The 14,142-nt window shown below is 44.1% G+C and overlaps 1 protein-coding gene across 1 annotated transcript; it reads left to right on the top strand.

Moving 5' to 3' along the window:
- The first annotated feature begins 7 nt into the window (after positions 1 to 7).
- Positions 8 to 7,064, top strand: PNMA2 (PNMA family member 2). Its single transcript, XM_006916962.3, has 3 exons — positions 8 to 138; positions 2,884 to 3,015; positions 3,315 to 7,064. Exon 3 carries the CDS (start codon positions 3,806 to 3,808, stop codon positions 4,898 to 4,900), a length of 1,095 nt encoding a protein of 364 aa, XP_006917024.1. The 5' UTR covers positions 8 to 138; positions 2,884 to 3,015; positions 3,315 to 3,805; the 3' UTR covers positions 4,901 to 7,064.
- Positions 7,065 to 14,142: the final 7,078 nt, after the last annotated feature.

The raw sequence follows: 14,142 nt of genomic DNA, 5'->3' as shown, positions 1-14,142 counted from the left end.
GGGGCCGGGCGGGGGAGCGGAGCGCGGCGAGAGGGGAGGGCCGCGCCGCCCAGAGCCCGGCGCTCCGGAAGTGAAGCGGCCAGACCACTGGCTAATGGATGCGGAGAGAAGGGTCCGCTGACCGCTCTCGGCTCCAGGGTGAGTATGGGGCAGGCATGCTGGGACGAAGATCCGAGGGCGCAGCCTCTGGCCCCCGCGCCCTTGTCGCCTACCTGCCTGATCCAGACGCCTTTCCCCCACCGTATTGCGGAGGTGGGCCAGGGGAGAGGGCCCGCCGTGGGGAGGGCCCCCTCCCCCTTACCCGGAGCGTGAGCTGATGGATGGGGAAAGGGGGACAAATTGGTTGGCGCCAAGACACCCAGGAGAAGGGAATGAGCCGCAGTGAGGAGGGGGAAGGGATGGCGCAGGCCACACGGAGGACTAGGGGGCCATACGACGCGCAGGACACCAAAGCTTCAGTCTACCCACGGGCGTTGGTAGGCTGTTGGGAGCAGAGATTGAAAGGAGAAGGTTCTCACTTAGGGCATCCACAGTGGTGAGGGGCGCACAGCATGGCGGGGAGAAATGCAGAAGGGCATAGCAACTGATGGTGGGTGTAGTATAAAGAGAGACATAGGTCTATGGTCCGTGGGAGGGTAGCGAAGAGTGCAGTCTGCAAATTCCGGCCCAGCACGACAACTAATAATATATAGTGAGAGAGGGTGCAGACATGGTGCCCAAGGGCGCCACGTACCATAACTGCGCCACTGCGCCAAGAAGAGCGAGCCCAAGAGAATATCTTGATTTAGTATCTTCCGCCTCCTACCCCCCACCCCCCCAAAAGAGAAAGGCGCAGATTGCAACCCACTCCCCAAATCTTCAGCCCTTACTATCCCCCCACCCCCACCCCGCTGCGCACTGCGCCAGAAGCTCATGCCAGGGACGTTAGTGCGCGCGCGCGCGCGTCCAGTGTGCGCCAGGAGACGGAGTGCTGGCTGTGACTGAGTGCTTTGAATTGTGTGAAACCAAGCAAGGAAAAAATGGGGAAGGTTTAGTATGTGTGTGCGAGTAGACCAGCCACAGCCACCACGGGTTGGTGGGCATCCAGAGAGCATTTTGATTTGTGCCAGTAACCCGGTCTCTGAGCGTGCTTCATTGCTTACTCCCACCCGCACGCCCTTTCCTTGTATCAATCTTTGCAGCCCTGGCCCTCTTTCCACAGTGGCAAAATCCTGCAGAGATGATGCCCATCCTTTGGCAGCTGAAGAGGGAAGTCTGGGCATGCTCAGTAGCCAGGGTGGGTTTGGGCTAAAAAAGGTTGTTTCCCGCAGGGTTGTCGCGCCGGACAGTGTGACCAAGGATTCTGTCCCATTGTCAGCTCTTGCCCATGGAAGGATTAAATGCGGATGCCCACCCTTCCCCCCCAATTGTGAGGGATAGTTTGGGGAATGGAGTTAAATGTGGAAGACAATCAGCACAGTTTTAAGATGAGCCCACCATGATAGCTGGGAAGGAGTTTCCGGGTGACAAGGGGATAGGGAGGAAGGAGAGCAATACACGTGTGGGGGCTGAGAGACCCAGGAGCGGACATTCAGACTCAGCACCAGATGTGCTCGAATCTGAGTAAAGTGCTTCCACACGAAATACATCATTTCCTACACACAGCAGCCTGTGAAATGAGCGCTTTACCATCACCGCTTCCCAGGATAGGAAAGTGAGATCTAGAGAGATTAAGGCGCTCTGCCCAAGGTCACTATCTAATTAAATATCCAACAATTCCAGTGCTGGTGCTGGTGGGATCTTCCACATGAAAGTCTGGTTCCTTTTCCAACTTATCCTATCTTTATGTTAGAAAATGCAAAATTTTCACATTTTTTCCCATATCGAAATATTTTCATCCATGGATTTACTGTGAATCAAGGATGATTGTTCACTTGCCATCTTTTTATTTGAAAGTTGCCTTGCAGGTAGGGACTTCCTTTGGAGGAAGAGGCCATGGCAGTTATTACGAATACCTTGGAAATGTTTCTTCCTGCACATCTGATGTCTTTCTACATCTCATGTTTCCTCTAAATATTACAATGGGAGAGGGAAGTCACCTCCATATCTTAGAAGGAGAAAGTGATGCATGGAGAAGTCACTGGGTTCAGATCCCTGGGGCAGCTGGGCCGGGGCATGATCCAGCATTTTGCCCTTCTGGCTCCTAGGCACGTGCCATGCTTTCAGCCCCTTCCAGAAGGACTGGAGAAATGTGCTTGCAGCAGAAGCAACTGCATCTATGGCTGCATGTTGGCATCTGTGGCACATGCACCCCACTGGACTTGATGGAGATTTTCAGGCTTAAGGAAGAATGGTGGTGGCCCCTTAACACCCACTCCACAGCAGAACTGGGAGACTTTAGGAACTCTTCCCTTCTTACATCACTCGGTCTCGACCAGCTCTCCATAGATGTGCTTTCTCTCTTTTCCTTTTCCTTTAAATGACCCATTCAAGTTCAAATGCTGCAAAGATAGTGTCATGTTCGTGACTTAACATTCATAGCAAAAGAAACACCTACTTGTGCATTTGCAAAGCCTGACTAGACATAACAAAAGAGAATGAATTGATAATTCTAAATTTAACTTATTTGGCCCTGAGATTTTTAAAAATTGTTAAGCCTATATTAAATTGTTATACCTATATTATTAAAGTATATTATGTAAGTTATATTGTTATACCGATATTAACTGGTTATAAATACTCGAGTGATTTCTAATTGGATTTTTTAATCAAAGAACTGAATCAACTGTATTCAGTGGTTTAATTGTGGAGGATTGTCATATTTTTTAATAAGCACATGAACGGTCTTCATCATTGGATATTACTGAGCCATAAAAATACACCATTATTATTAATGTATAACAGGGCAGCTTGGCTTGGCTGGAGCTGAGAAGGACCCAGACACGCCATTGTGTGGAGTTGAGTGACATCTTGCTGCACTAGAAGCAGAATAAATAAGCTCCTTGACTCTTACGGAACGTTGGAACACATAAACAGGTATCTAACCACATCTCCTGATTTCATTCTTCACATGGGAAGGATCTTGAGTCCTGGCCAGAACTGGGCTCAGACATTAATTAGCATGTCTGATGAGCAGACAGTGGGGAAGCCAGATTGCAGGAGGGTCTCCAAGAGGGAAAAGAAAAGTCACTGTAAGCAAAGGAGATCTGACAGAGTCGGGTAGCGCAAATATAGTGGGAGGCAGAACCCCCATCTATTCCACTTCCATCCCTAACTAGTGTGTGGATGCTTCCTAGGAAACAGGGCTGTGTGGTAACTAACTGTTGTTTCACTAGGAGTCCAAGCCACTCTTCTGTGAGACTTCTCTCCAGGAGTCCTGGGTGCCAGAGTGGAGGCGTTTCCCCACTGACTAGAGAGAGGTGAGGCCGAGGCAGCAGACCCAGACAGTGTGAAAGCAGCTCGCACAGGTGCCTCCGTTGGTCAGAGAGGGTCGACACCACCACGTGGCTGCTGGCATCCAGGAGAGAAACAGCAGCCACAGGACTACAGAGCCACAGGCAGTGGCACTGTCGTAACCGAGACACTAATCACCCACCTTGGGTCAGTTCTAGAGACAACTGGAAGTGCTGAGTTCTTGCCACTGGAAAATTAAGGGTTACTGGTCCAGAAGACTTTGAGACTGTTGTCGGAGTGACCTGACCTGAACCCATTCACTCGTGGGTTATAGTTTCAGGAGCTCATCCAGGATACTTTAAATCCTAAGGCAGCGCCTGTCTGTGCCACAAATTGGTACCTGTAGAGTTAGAGCAAATAAATACTCGTGACGATGGCACTGGCGCTATTTGAGGACTGGTGCCGGATAATGAGTGTGGATGATCAGAAGTCATTGATGGTTATGGGGATACCAGTGGAGTGTGATGAGACTGAGATTCAGGAGGTTCTCCAGGAGACTTTAAAGTCTCTGGGAAGGTATAGACTGCTCGGCAAAATATTCAGGAAGCAGGAGAATGCCAATGCTGTCTTATTAGAGCTCATGGAGGATATTGATGTCTCAGTGATTCCCAGTGAGGTTCAGGGAAGGGGGGGTATCTGGAAAGTGGTCTTTAAGACCCCTAACCAGGACACTGAATTCCTTGAACGACTGAACCTCTTTCTAGAAAAAGAGGGGCAAACAGTCTCGGGTATGTTCCGAGCCCTGGGGCATGAGGGAATGTCTCCGGCTGCAGTGCCCTGCATATCACCGGAGTTATTGGCCCATTTGTTGGGACAGGCAATAGCACATGCCCCTCAGCCCCTGCTGCCCATGAGGTACCGGAAGCTGAGAGTGTTCTCAGGGAGCGCTACTCCTGCCCCTGAGGAAGAGCCCTTTGAAATCTGGTTGGAACAGGCCACTGAAATAGTCAAAGAGTGGCCAGTGGCAGAGGCAGAAAAGAAAAGGTGGTTGATGGAAAGCTTGCGTGGCCCCGCCCTGGACCTCATGCATATAGTGCAGGCAGACAATCCATCCATAAGCGTGGAAGAGTGTTTGGAGGCATTTAAGCAAGTGTTTGGGAGCCTGGAGAGCCGCAGGACCTCACAGGTGAAATATCTGAAGACCTATCAGGAGGAGGGAGAGAAAGTCTCAGCCTACGTGTTGCGGTTAGAGACTCTGCTCCGGAGGGCTGTGGAGAAACGGGCCATTCCCAGGAATATCGCAGATCAGGTCCGCTTGGAGCAAGTCATGGCGGGGGCGAGCCTCAGCGAGATCCTGTGGTGCAGGCTTAGGGAGCTGAAAGACCAGGGACCACCCCCCAGCTTCCTCGAGTTAATGAAGGTGATCCGGGAAGAGGAGGAGGAAGAGGCCTCTTTTGAAAATGAAAATATTGAAGAGCCAGATGAAGGGGACGGCTATGGCCACTGGGATAACGAGGCGGATGACTAAAAGCCGACTCAAAGCAGAACCTGTAGCCTGTGGCCTGGGGCTATTTGCTTCACCAGGCCAAGACCTTTCCCATATTATTTTCTTTAACAAATGCAATTGAAATCAAGGCGTTCAAGCCAGGTCTTGATTCTTTCTAAGAAAAAATTATCCAAGAGTTTCTCGAACCCTTCATAGATCACCAATAAACAAAAGATTAAATTTCAAATATGACATTATAAGCCTAAAGGAAACTTCAGGTTTCCTTTAAATACCCGTAAGTAGACCAAAGTTTACCCATATCACAGAAGAAAGAATTGATGTGATAGGAATAATTCATAAACTTGATAAGAATAATTCATAAACTATCTAAAAATCTAAGTTTTTTGACTTGTCAGGTGTTTTCCTTTCTCAAATCGACAAATTTCTACATACCTAGCAGTGTGAGGCACTGTTCAAAGGAGGTAACAGTCAAACATCTATGGCCGTGATCTCAGGGAGCCACAGTCTCATTGAGGACATGGCCTCCACATGTGGAAGCTAAATGACCTGATGTGTAAGTACAAGGCCAGTAGAAGCCAATAAAAGTGTCTAGTGTCATTGCCAAATGAATACAACCATCTCCGCCTACAGGCTTCTTTCCCTCCTTCCTTGGGAAGCCCTACTCCCATTCCTCTGCTGGGTGTCAGAGAGACAGTTCCAGGCACTGTGTTAGGCCCTGAAGACACCAATGACCAAGACTAATTCCTGTTTTCTAAGAGGTTCACGGTGTGAGAGGCATCCTCAAGAAAGGGCAGACATTACAGGAGGGCATGCTGGAGAGTTTGGAGTTAGCAAACGGGCTGGTCTGGTTAGAGAAGACTCTTAGTGGCAACAGAGGGCAAAGAAGAGAGGAGGAGAACTCACGTTTATTGAGGACCTATGCTCTGTGCCAGGTATTGTGGGCATGTCTCATTGAAGGTGTACAGCAACCCCGAAGTGGCATAATTTTGCCCTTTCTGAAAGAAAGAAGCTGAAGTTCTGATGGGTTAAGTGGTCTCCATATCAAATTACTAACAAGCGACGGAGCAAAGATCGGGGTCCAGAACTCTCTGGCTCTTGCTAATCCGCCCTCCATCATGATCATGGTTTTCAAATTGTGCAGAGATTTTTCAGCAGTTCTATCTTTTAAATGTATTTTAAACTCTTAAATCTCTAATAAATAACAAATCGACGCAAGTATAGTGATATCCAAATATTAAAACCTAGACAAACATTCACCAGCAAGCTCACTTTTGTTTCCAAATTGACTCATTTTGTGCAGACCTTGGCTAAAACGTTCCCTTGCAAAATATGAGCACATATCCAAACTTCTCTTAAGGTTCATCGATTAAGGGAGCTGTAACACCTCATGGGTGTTAAATCAGGCCCATGTGTGTCCTGTGAGGTAAAGTGTACAAGCAAAGCATAAATGAGCACCATTCGGTGAAATGCTGGTTGATGTATCTCATCCTGGTAGCTTTGTGTATACCACAAACAAGTTGCTTAACTTCTCCAAGCATCAGTTCCCTCATCAGAAAAATGGGAAGATAACAGAATAGGGCTGTTATGTTAGGATGAAGTGACATAATGCCTTTTAAGCACTTAGCATGATGTCTGGAAGATAGCCCTCAATACATTGTAAGACTCATTATTTTCATGATGCTTACGGGCTGGTCTGCTCAATGCATGCTCTCTTTACTGTTCTAACAGTTGTGCAGTAACAAGTAAATATATAATCTGTCAGTCAAGTTGTGACAACATTGCATTAGAAACCGTTTTAGTTCTTATGGTAAGTTTGAGTGTTTGTTGTCTGTTATTTTGTGATAAGTATTCCAGCAAGTGCTGACTATTCTTAGTGATTCGACTTTGAAACAATAAATTATTCTTTCTGGTGGTGGATAATTTTAACTGAAGAATATCCTGAGATTGTAAGAAAAGCATTTTTTTAAAGATACTATTTGTGATCATTTATCTGTTATATTTTTCAGTACTGTTCAACCAAAATGATACAATTAATCATCTAATACATCTTGATTTCATGTGCTTTTGAATTCATGAAAATGGTCTTCTTGTTCTTATTTCTTGACAGTATATAAAGTAAAATGTTATAAATGTGAAGTCATAAAATAAATACATGCTAATAAAATTCTGAGTTTTTCCTGTTTCATGCATTGTGGTTTTGTATAAGCTATTGCTTCAAGGATTTTTATTACTGAAAGAAAAAATGGTAGCCAAGGTTAGAAAGTCAATCCAAAGCCAAAAGGTCTTGAACTCTACTAGACACGAAAGCCTAAGAGGAAAATGCTGGAATAAGGATACTAGGACTTTGTCTCCAGGGATGAATGAGGGCTCAGTCCACCCATTATTGATTTCTCTTTTAAAATATAAGAAATGACAGATGGAGGCCAGTTCCCTCAGAGACCTCCAACACATTTGCTTAAGCAAGTAACTATACAGAGAAATCGCCAGCCTCTTTATCCTGCCTAGGGTGAAATGACCTAAAGCTGAAATACTTTATTTTTGGGGTGAGGTCATTTTTTGCTATATAAATGTGTAGGCGGAAAAATTCCTCTCAACTTTGGCTCTCTTGAAATTTTTTTTTCCTCTTTTCTGCGGTGCAATGAGGGAGCATACCTCATCGGGCTGTATATAGTGCAGATCAACCCATTGCAGGTATCCTGAGGGCTGTCCAACCCCCTGTCTCATTCACTAGAGCAAAAACCTTACAGGATATTGGTCTCACCTTGTACTTAATATGTCTCCAGCCCTGATCTCAGAGATTAAGGCTGCCAAGACTATATAGCCCACTGCTAAAGGTAACTTTTCAGCAGGGGCCGTCAGAGTCTTCAGGCCTCAGGTGTCACTTGACATCTCCACTTCTACCAGCCAGTGCTGCCAAGTCTCTCATCCTGTTTTCTTCTGCTGGCCATCCTAAATGCAGACTCCGATTATCAGTTCTCATCTTTACTCTCTTTTCCATGCTACCCTGCGCTTCTTCCCAGTGCTGATCTTTATGGTTCTCCAACATGCCTACTGGATATTCCATGATGTCCTAAACAAACTAGCCCATATCATCAGCGTCCTTGCAGAATACCCTGTCATCATCGTCCTTAATCGACCACTGGTCCTCCTAGTAGTCTTCTGCCCTCCAGCCTGCTGAGTGGAACCTGCTCAGTCTCCCCTCCTCAGGAGAGGCTGGGGAGTGGCGGTAGCCTTTCTTTTGCCTCATCATCATCATTCCCCTACTTCTAATCACATTCCCTCCTTCCCAGAATATGCTCACCCACTCTGCCATGCCGCCCGCCGTGGTCCAGTCCTGACAGTCCTGGACAGAACGTTGGCGATAAAACTAATGTGGGGAGGGGCCCATTTAGGGCAATCTGGCGAGGTGTCATCGAACAACAAAAGGGAAGAAAAAGATAATGAATATGAGACATATCCAAGAGAGTCCTGTGAGTCAAGACTGGAAAAGCAAAAAGAGGGTTGGAAGCTAGAGTTTTGAAGGAGCGGAGCCTGAAACAAAACATTGACGTGAAGTAAGAGGATCTGAGACAGAATTGTCAAACGCGCTCAAGGTTTGTTTTTTGTTGACCATCAGCATAAGCCCTGATGGTTTAAAGGCCCAGGATGAGGGCAGACATCTCTCTGATCCCCTTCCTGTCAGGGTGGGCCTGGAGCTCCTCGAGTTTGCCCAGGGAAGACACCCTCACCAAGAAGCTCACTTAGGGTAGAAGATGGTGTCCCTAAGTGGGCTTCTCAGAAGCTACCTTTGCCACTATAGCAGCTCCTGGAGTTGTCCCTGCTTCAAACATGCATCGCATAACTCACTGCCCTGTCCAAGTGGTCCTTGACATCCTAAATGGACATTTTCTTAAAACCTAGAGTAATTCCAAGAGTGTATGTCAAAGTCAATTCTATAATAAGGAAAAAAGGTGTAGAATTTCAGTCTGTCTTTCAGGACACCAGCTGGAGTTGCCCATTAATTTCCTGGGCTGCTCTGAGCAGCAGCTGAGACTTTTTCCCAGTCTGCCCCACCCCCACCCACCCTTGAAGGGAAAAGTTCCCAGAGGAAGGAGTTACCCAGACTGCAGTGGTGCTGAGGCTGGGAGCCCCTGCAGGAAGTGCCCAAAGAAGGCAGGAGAAGCTTACCTCTATCCCATCCCCCAGCCTGGCCCTGCTCTGCATGGCCTGAAGGCAGACCCACTAAAGGCCTTTCCTGCTTCTTGGCAGAACAGCTTGGCCAACAAACCCAACTACTAAAATGAAGTTTTCTTAAAATAACAAGCAATTGTCATAAAACTAAACTTTGTTTTTTTCCAGCTTTATTAAGGTATAATAGACAAATACAAATTGTGTATATTTAAGGAGTACAATGTGATATTCTGATATACGTATACACTGTGAAATGATCTCCACAATCAAGCCAACTAACATACCCATCAACTCACATAGATACTGTTGTGTGTGTGTATGTCTGTGTGTGGTGAGAACACTTAAGAGCTATTCTCAGCAAATTTCAAGTACACAATATAGACTACCACGCTGCACGTAAGGTTTCAGAACTTATCCTATGTAAGTGAAAGTTTGTATTCTGACCAAATAGCTCCCCACTTCTACGCACCCCTCGGTCCCTGGCAGCCACCTTCTACTGTCTGCTTTTCTGAGTTAGACATTTTTAGATTCCACATATAAGTGAGATCATACAGTACTCGTTTTTCTGTGTCTGGCTTATTTCACTTAGCATAAGGCCTTCCAGGCTCATTCATGTTGTCACAAATGGCAGGATTTCCTTCCATTAAAGTAAACTTTATGATGTAAGTGAACATAACTGAGACAGTGAAAATCAGGTGGGTGAATAAGGGACACTGCGTTCTGCTGACCAGCCATCATATCACATTCCCTGGCAACATCCCAAGCAATGGCATCAGCCTCTGATGACACTCATCAAGTTTGGGGACTCTGCTATTCCATAGTGGCTAGTGGACACTTTAAAGGTTCCAAATGCAAAGGTTCTAAATGAGCCTAAGGCACCTGTAAACGTCTAGGGCTGGGTGTGCTGCCATCTACGGAGAAACAGCTACCGACGCAGAGTCGCCAGGGCTGTTTTGGGGTGATTTATGGATCTGAAACTAAGGTAGTAATTCTTTGGAGTCCTAAGCCCTGTCACTGGCCGAGTTGATGGCCAAAAAGTGGCAATGTGGGGTGAGGACCCAGGCTGCAGAGGTGCCAAAGGCCGTACTCAGGGTGTTGTTTGGGCTCTCAGTAGATCAGCAGAGCTGCGGAATCTCTAGGTTGTATTTCCTCACCGGAACCACCCGGTTTTAGCAGCTGCACTTCTTTGACCAGGGCCCATGTGAAAGTTTTCGAATGCTTCAGAACAGACGATGCCATGGATCTGAAGTGCATTCTTCTGGTAACTAGAATATTTTGGGCTCAGCTGAGGAATTTACTAAAGTTGTAATGCAAGAGATAAGTGCTGAGGGGCATCTACCTCCTCTGAGCTGTGCCGTTTTCCAGGAGTGCGCACGTTAACTTGAACTGGGCATCTGCTTATGAGGTAGACAAAGCCCACATAGGCATGGGGAGGGGAACTGATATATACTGAGGAATAAGGAAAGAGGCAGAGGCGGCCATGCATGCCTCCTACCCATCTACCCCCACTCCTGGCACTTCCAACCTATGTCTGAAATAAAGGATAGAGCACCAGAAATTAAAATCTAGAAATAGACAAGGAGTGGAACAAAACACAAGCACGAGAACAACAACCCCGAACAGAATAAATAGGAAGAAAATCACACATAGGCACATCATAGTCAAACTGCTGTAACCAAAGATGAACTGCTCAAAACCAAGAAAATATTGAAAACGGCTATAGGAAAAGGGCACATTACAAAGAAATTACTGCTGACTTCTCAAGAAAACAGAAGTCAAAAGACAGGGCAATAACATCTTTAAACCATTGAACAGAGATTTTTTTTCTGACAATGTTTAGTAAAAATTGGCCTTTTAAAGCCATCTGAGCCTGGAATATCTTTGGAGGTGGCTGGCAGCATGGAGACCCAGGCAGCTGGGGAGAGACGTCTAACTCATGACTGGATTTCTTTCACTGTAAGTGGAATAGTCAGGTTTTCTATTTTCTTCTGGAGTCAATATTAGCTCAGATTTTCTAAATTTTTTTCCATTTTATTTACGTTTTTCAAAAAATGTAGTTATAAATTTGTCAGTATTCTCTTCAGATGTTTTAAATTATCAATGCTTCTATAGTTGTGGCTCCTTTTTTATTCCTAATATTATTTATGGTTTTTTTCTCTCTCTTTCTGGGTTAACGTTCCCAAAAGTTTAGCTATTTCATTGATGTTTTTCAAAGAATCGGCTTTTGGGCTTCTTTATCCTCTTCATCATTATTTTATTAATTTCTGTTATTATTTTATTACAGTCATGTGCCACATAATGACTTTTTGGTCAACAATGGTCCACGTATGAAACGGTGGTCCCGTAAGATTATAATGGAGCTGAAAAATTGCTATCACCTAGGGATTTCATAGCCCTCGTAACTTCATAGTACACACATTACTCAAAGATTTGTGGTGACACTGATGTAAACAGACCTACTGTGCTGCCAGTCACATAAGAGTATAGCATGTAATATAGGTAATACGTAAACCAGTGACAGCTGTTTATTATCATGCTAATAAACAGCTGTCACTGGTTTACGTATTACCTATATTATATTTTTTATCATTACTTCAAAGTGTACTTTTCTACTTGTAAAAAAAAAAAGTTTGCTGTAAAACAGTATGCCGTGTTTTACACCAGCAGAGCCTCATACATTTCGTGTTTACCATATCTCTTGACTGCATCGTTTTCTATTGTGCTTCATTTAAACTCATGTGATTTTCTTCGTCATGGCCCCTAAGTGTATAAAATTCACTGCTAATGTTGCCAGTAAGAGGCCATGTCGAATGATTGACCCAGAAACAAATTAAAAGTGATTAAGAATTCCAAAGGTGGAAAATCAGTGATGGTTATTGCTCGCCAGTCAGGCACGGCCCATTCCACTATAGCTACAACCTTGAAGAACAAGAGCAAAGTGACAGAAGCTGTTAAAGAATCTGCTTAACTGAAGACTAACAAACATCGGAGAAGAGCCTGTATCAGATGGAGAGAAACATCTGATGACCTGGACTGAAGACCAGACACAGAACTGTATCCATCTCAGCACCATGATGATCGCGGTCAAAGCAAAAAGGTTGTTTGCTACTCAGCCATTAAAAAAAATGAAATCCTACCATTTGCAATGACATGGATGGACCTAGAGGTTATTACGCTGAGTGAAATAAGTCAGACAGAGAAAGATAAATACCATATGATTTTACTTATATGTGGAATCTAAGGAACAAAAAGAACAAACTAATCAAAAACAGACTCAAATATAGTGGACAATTTGGTGACAGACAGAGAGGAGGGAGGTTGGGGGGCTGGGAGAATGGGGTGAAGGATTAAAGAAGTACAAATTAATAGTCGATCGTTTGGGCACAAAGATGGGGAGCACGGCACAGGGAATACAGTTAACATTAATATGATGGCTAGCTGGAGGGCCAGGGGAGGGAGGAGCAATTGGGGGGATCGTTTTACGAACAATATAGATGTCTAACCAATGTACTATATAATTGAAACTAATTTAAATAAATAAATTTAATTTTAAAAAAAGTTTGTTTATGATGTTGAAAGAAAAGGCTGGACCTGACTACAATGTTGAATTTTGTTGAATTTACTGCTAGCTCTGGGTAGTTTAAATGATTCAAGAATCGTTATTCATTGCATAATGTAAAAGCAAGTGGTGAGTATATGAGTGCTGATATGAAAGTAGCGGAAAAATTTTTAAAAAGTCTAGACAAGCTGATTATGGACAAAAATTACCCGCCAGAGCAAATATTCAATATGGATGAAAGCTCTCTATTCTGGAAATGGATTCCTGAAAAGACTTTCATCCATAAGGAGGGCAGGTCGGTGCCAGGTTTCAAGGCTTTTGAGGACAGGGTAACAGTCTTGCTTAGGGGCAATGTTTCAGGCTACAAATTGAAACCCTTTGTGATCGGGCACAGTTTCAAGCAATTTTACTATTATGCATCTTGTAGATTATATTTCTTATGCTTGGAGTTCATTGAATATCTTTGATCTAGCTATAAGAATATAGCTTTTATTAAATTTGGAAAAACTTTGGACATGTTTTCAAATATTGTTTTCTGTTTCCTCCCTCCTTTGGTGATTCTAATTATACATACGTTAAAGCACATAAAGTTGTGCTCCAAATTACTGTTGCTCCATCATTTTTTGGGGGGGTCTTTTTTCTCTGGTTTCTTTTGGCTTATTTCTATTGCTATATCTTCTGGTTCATTAATCTTTTCTTCTGAAATGAATAATCTTTAATAAATCTCATTCCACATATTTTTTATTTCAGACATTATAGGTTTCCATCTCTAGAAATTTGATTTGGGTTTTTTTAAAATCTCTTCCATATTTCTACTTATCATGGTTAATCTTTTCTTTAGCTTCTTAAACATATGGAATACAGTCATAATACTTGTTTTAATAATCTCTTCTACTGATTCTATCTTCTGAATCATTTCTGGGTCAGTTTCCATTTATTTTCTGCTTATTATGAGTCATATTTTTCTGTTTCTGTGCATGCCAGGTGACTTTTGCCAGACATTGTAAATTTTGCCTGCTGGATGTGTTTTGTTTGTTTTTTAAATCTTATAAATATTCTTGAGCTTTCATCTGGGATGTGGATAAGTTACTTGGTAACAACTTTATCCTTTTGATTCGTACTTTTAAGCATTGTTAGGCAGCACCAGTATAGAATTTAATCTAGGTCGACTTTAACCCAATACTGTGACAAGATCTTTATGAGTACTCTACCCAGTGCCCCATAAATTATGAGGCTTTCCACTCTGGTTGGTGGGAACAGGCACTATTTCAGGACCTGGTGTGAGTACCAATGACTGTTTTCTCTAATCCCTTTAAGTGGTTCTTTTCCCAGCATTGGGTGGTTTCTTCATACACATGAGCTAATCAGTACTTAACTGATTACTTTATGGGGACTTCCTGCAGCTCTCCAGAATTCTCTCTGTACCTCTCTCATCTCCAATACTGCTTGTGCTCCCAGCTCCTTCTCTGTAACTCAGAGAGACCACCACACTCTACTTGGTAGAATAGAGAATGCTCCCTGCACTGTAGTCAAA

This window comes from Pteropus alecto, unplaced genomic scaffold (genome assembly GCF_000325575.1).
Source record: "Pteropus alecto unplaced genomic scaffold, ASM32557v1 scaffold166, whole genome shotgun sequence".
Taxonomy (NCBI): domain Eukaryota; kingdom Metazoa; phylum Chordata; class Mammalia; order Chiroptera; family Pteropodidae; genus Pteropus; species Pteropus alecto.
This window is presented reverse-complemented; position numbering and strand designations above follow the sequence as displayed.

Excerpts from the sequence above, each read along its gene's own strand:
- PNMA2 (XM_006916962.3), top strand. The coding sequence starts at position 3,806 with ATGGCACTGGCGCTATTTGAGGACTGGTGCCGGATAATGAGTGTGGAT.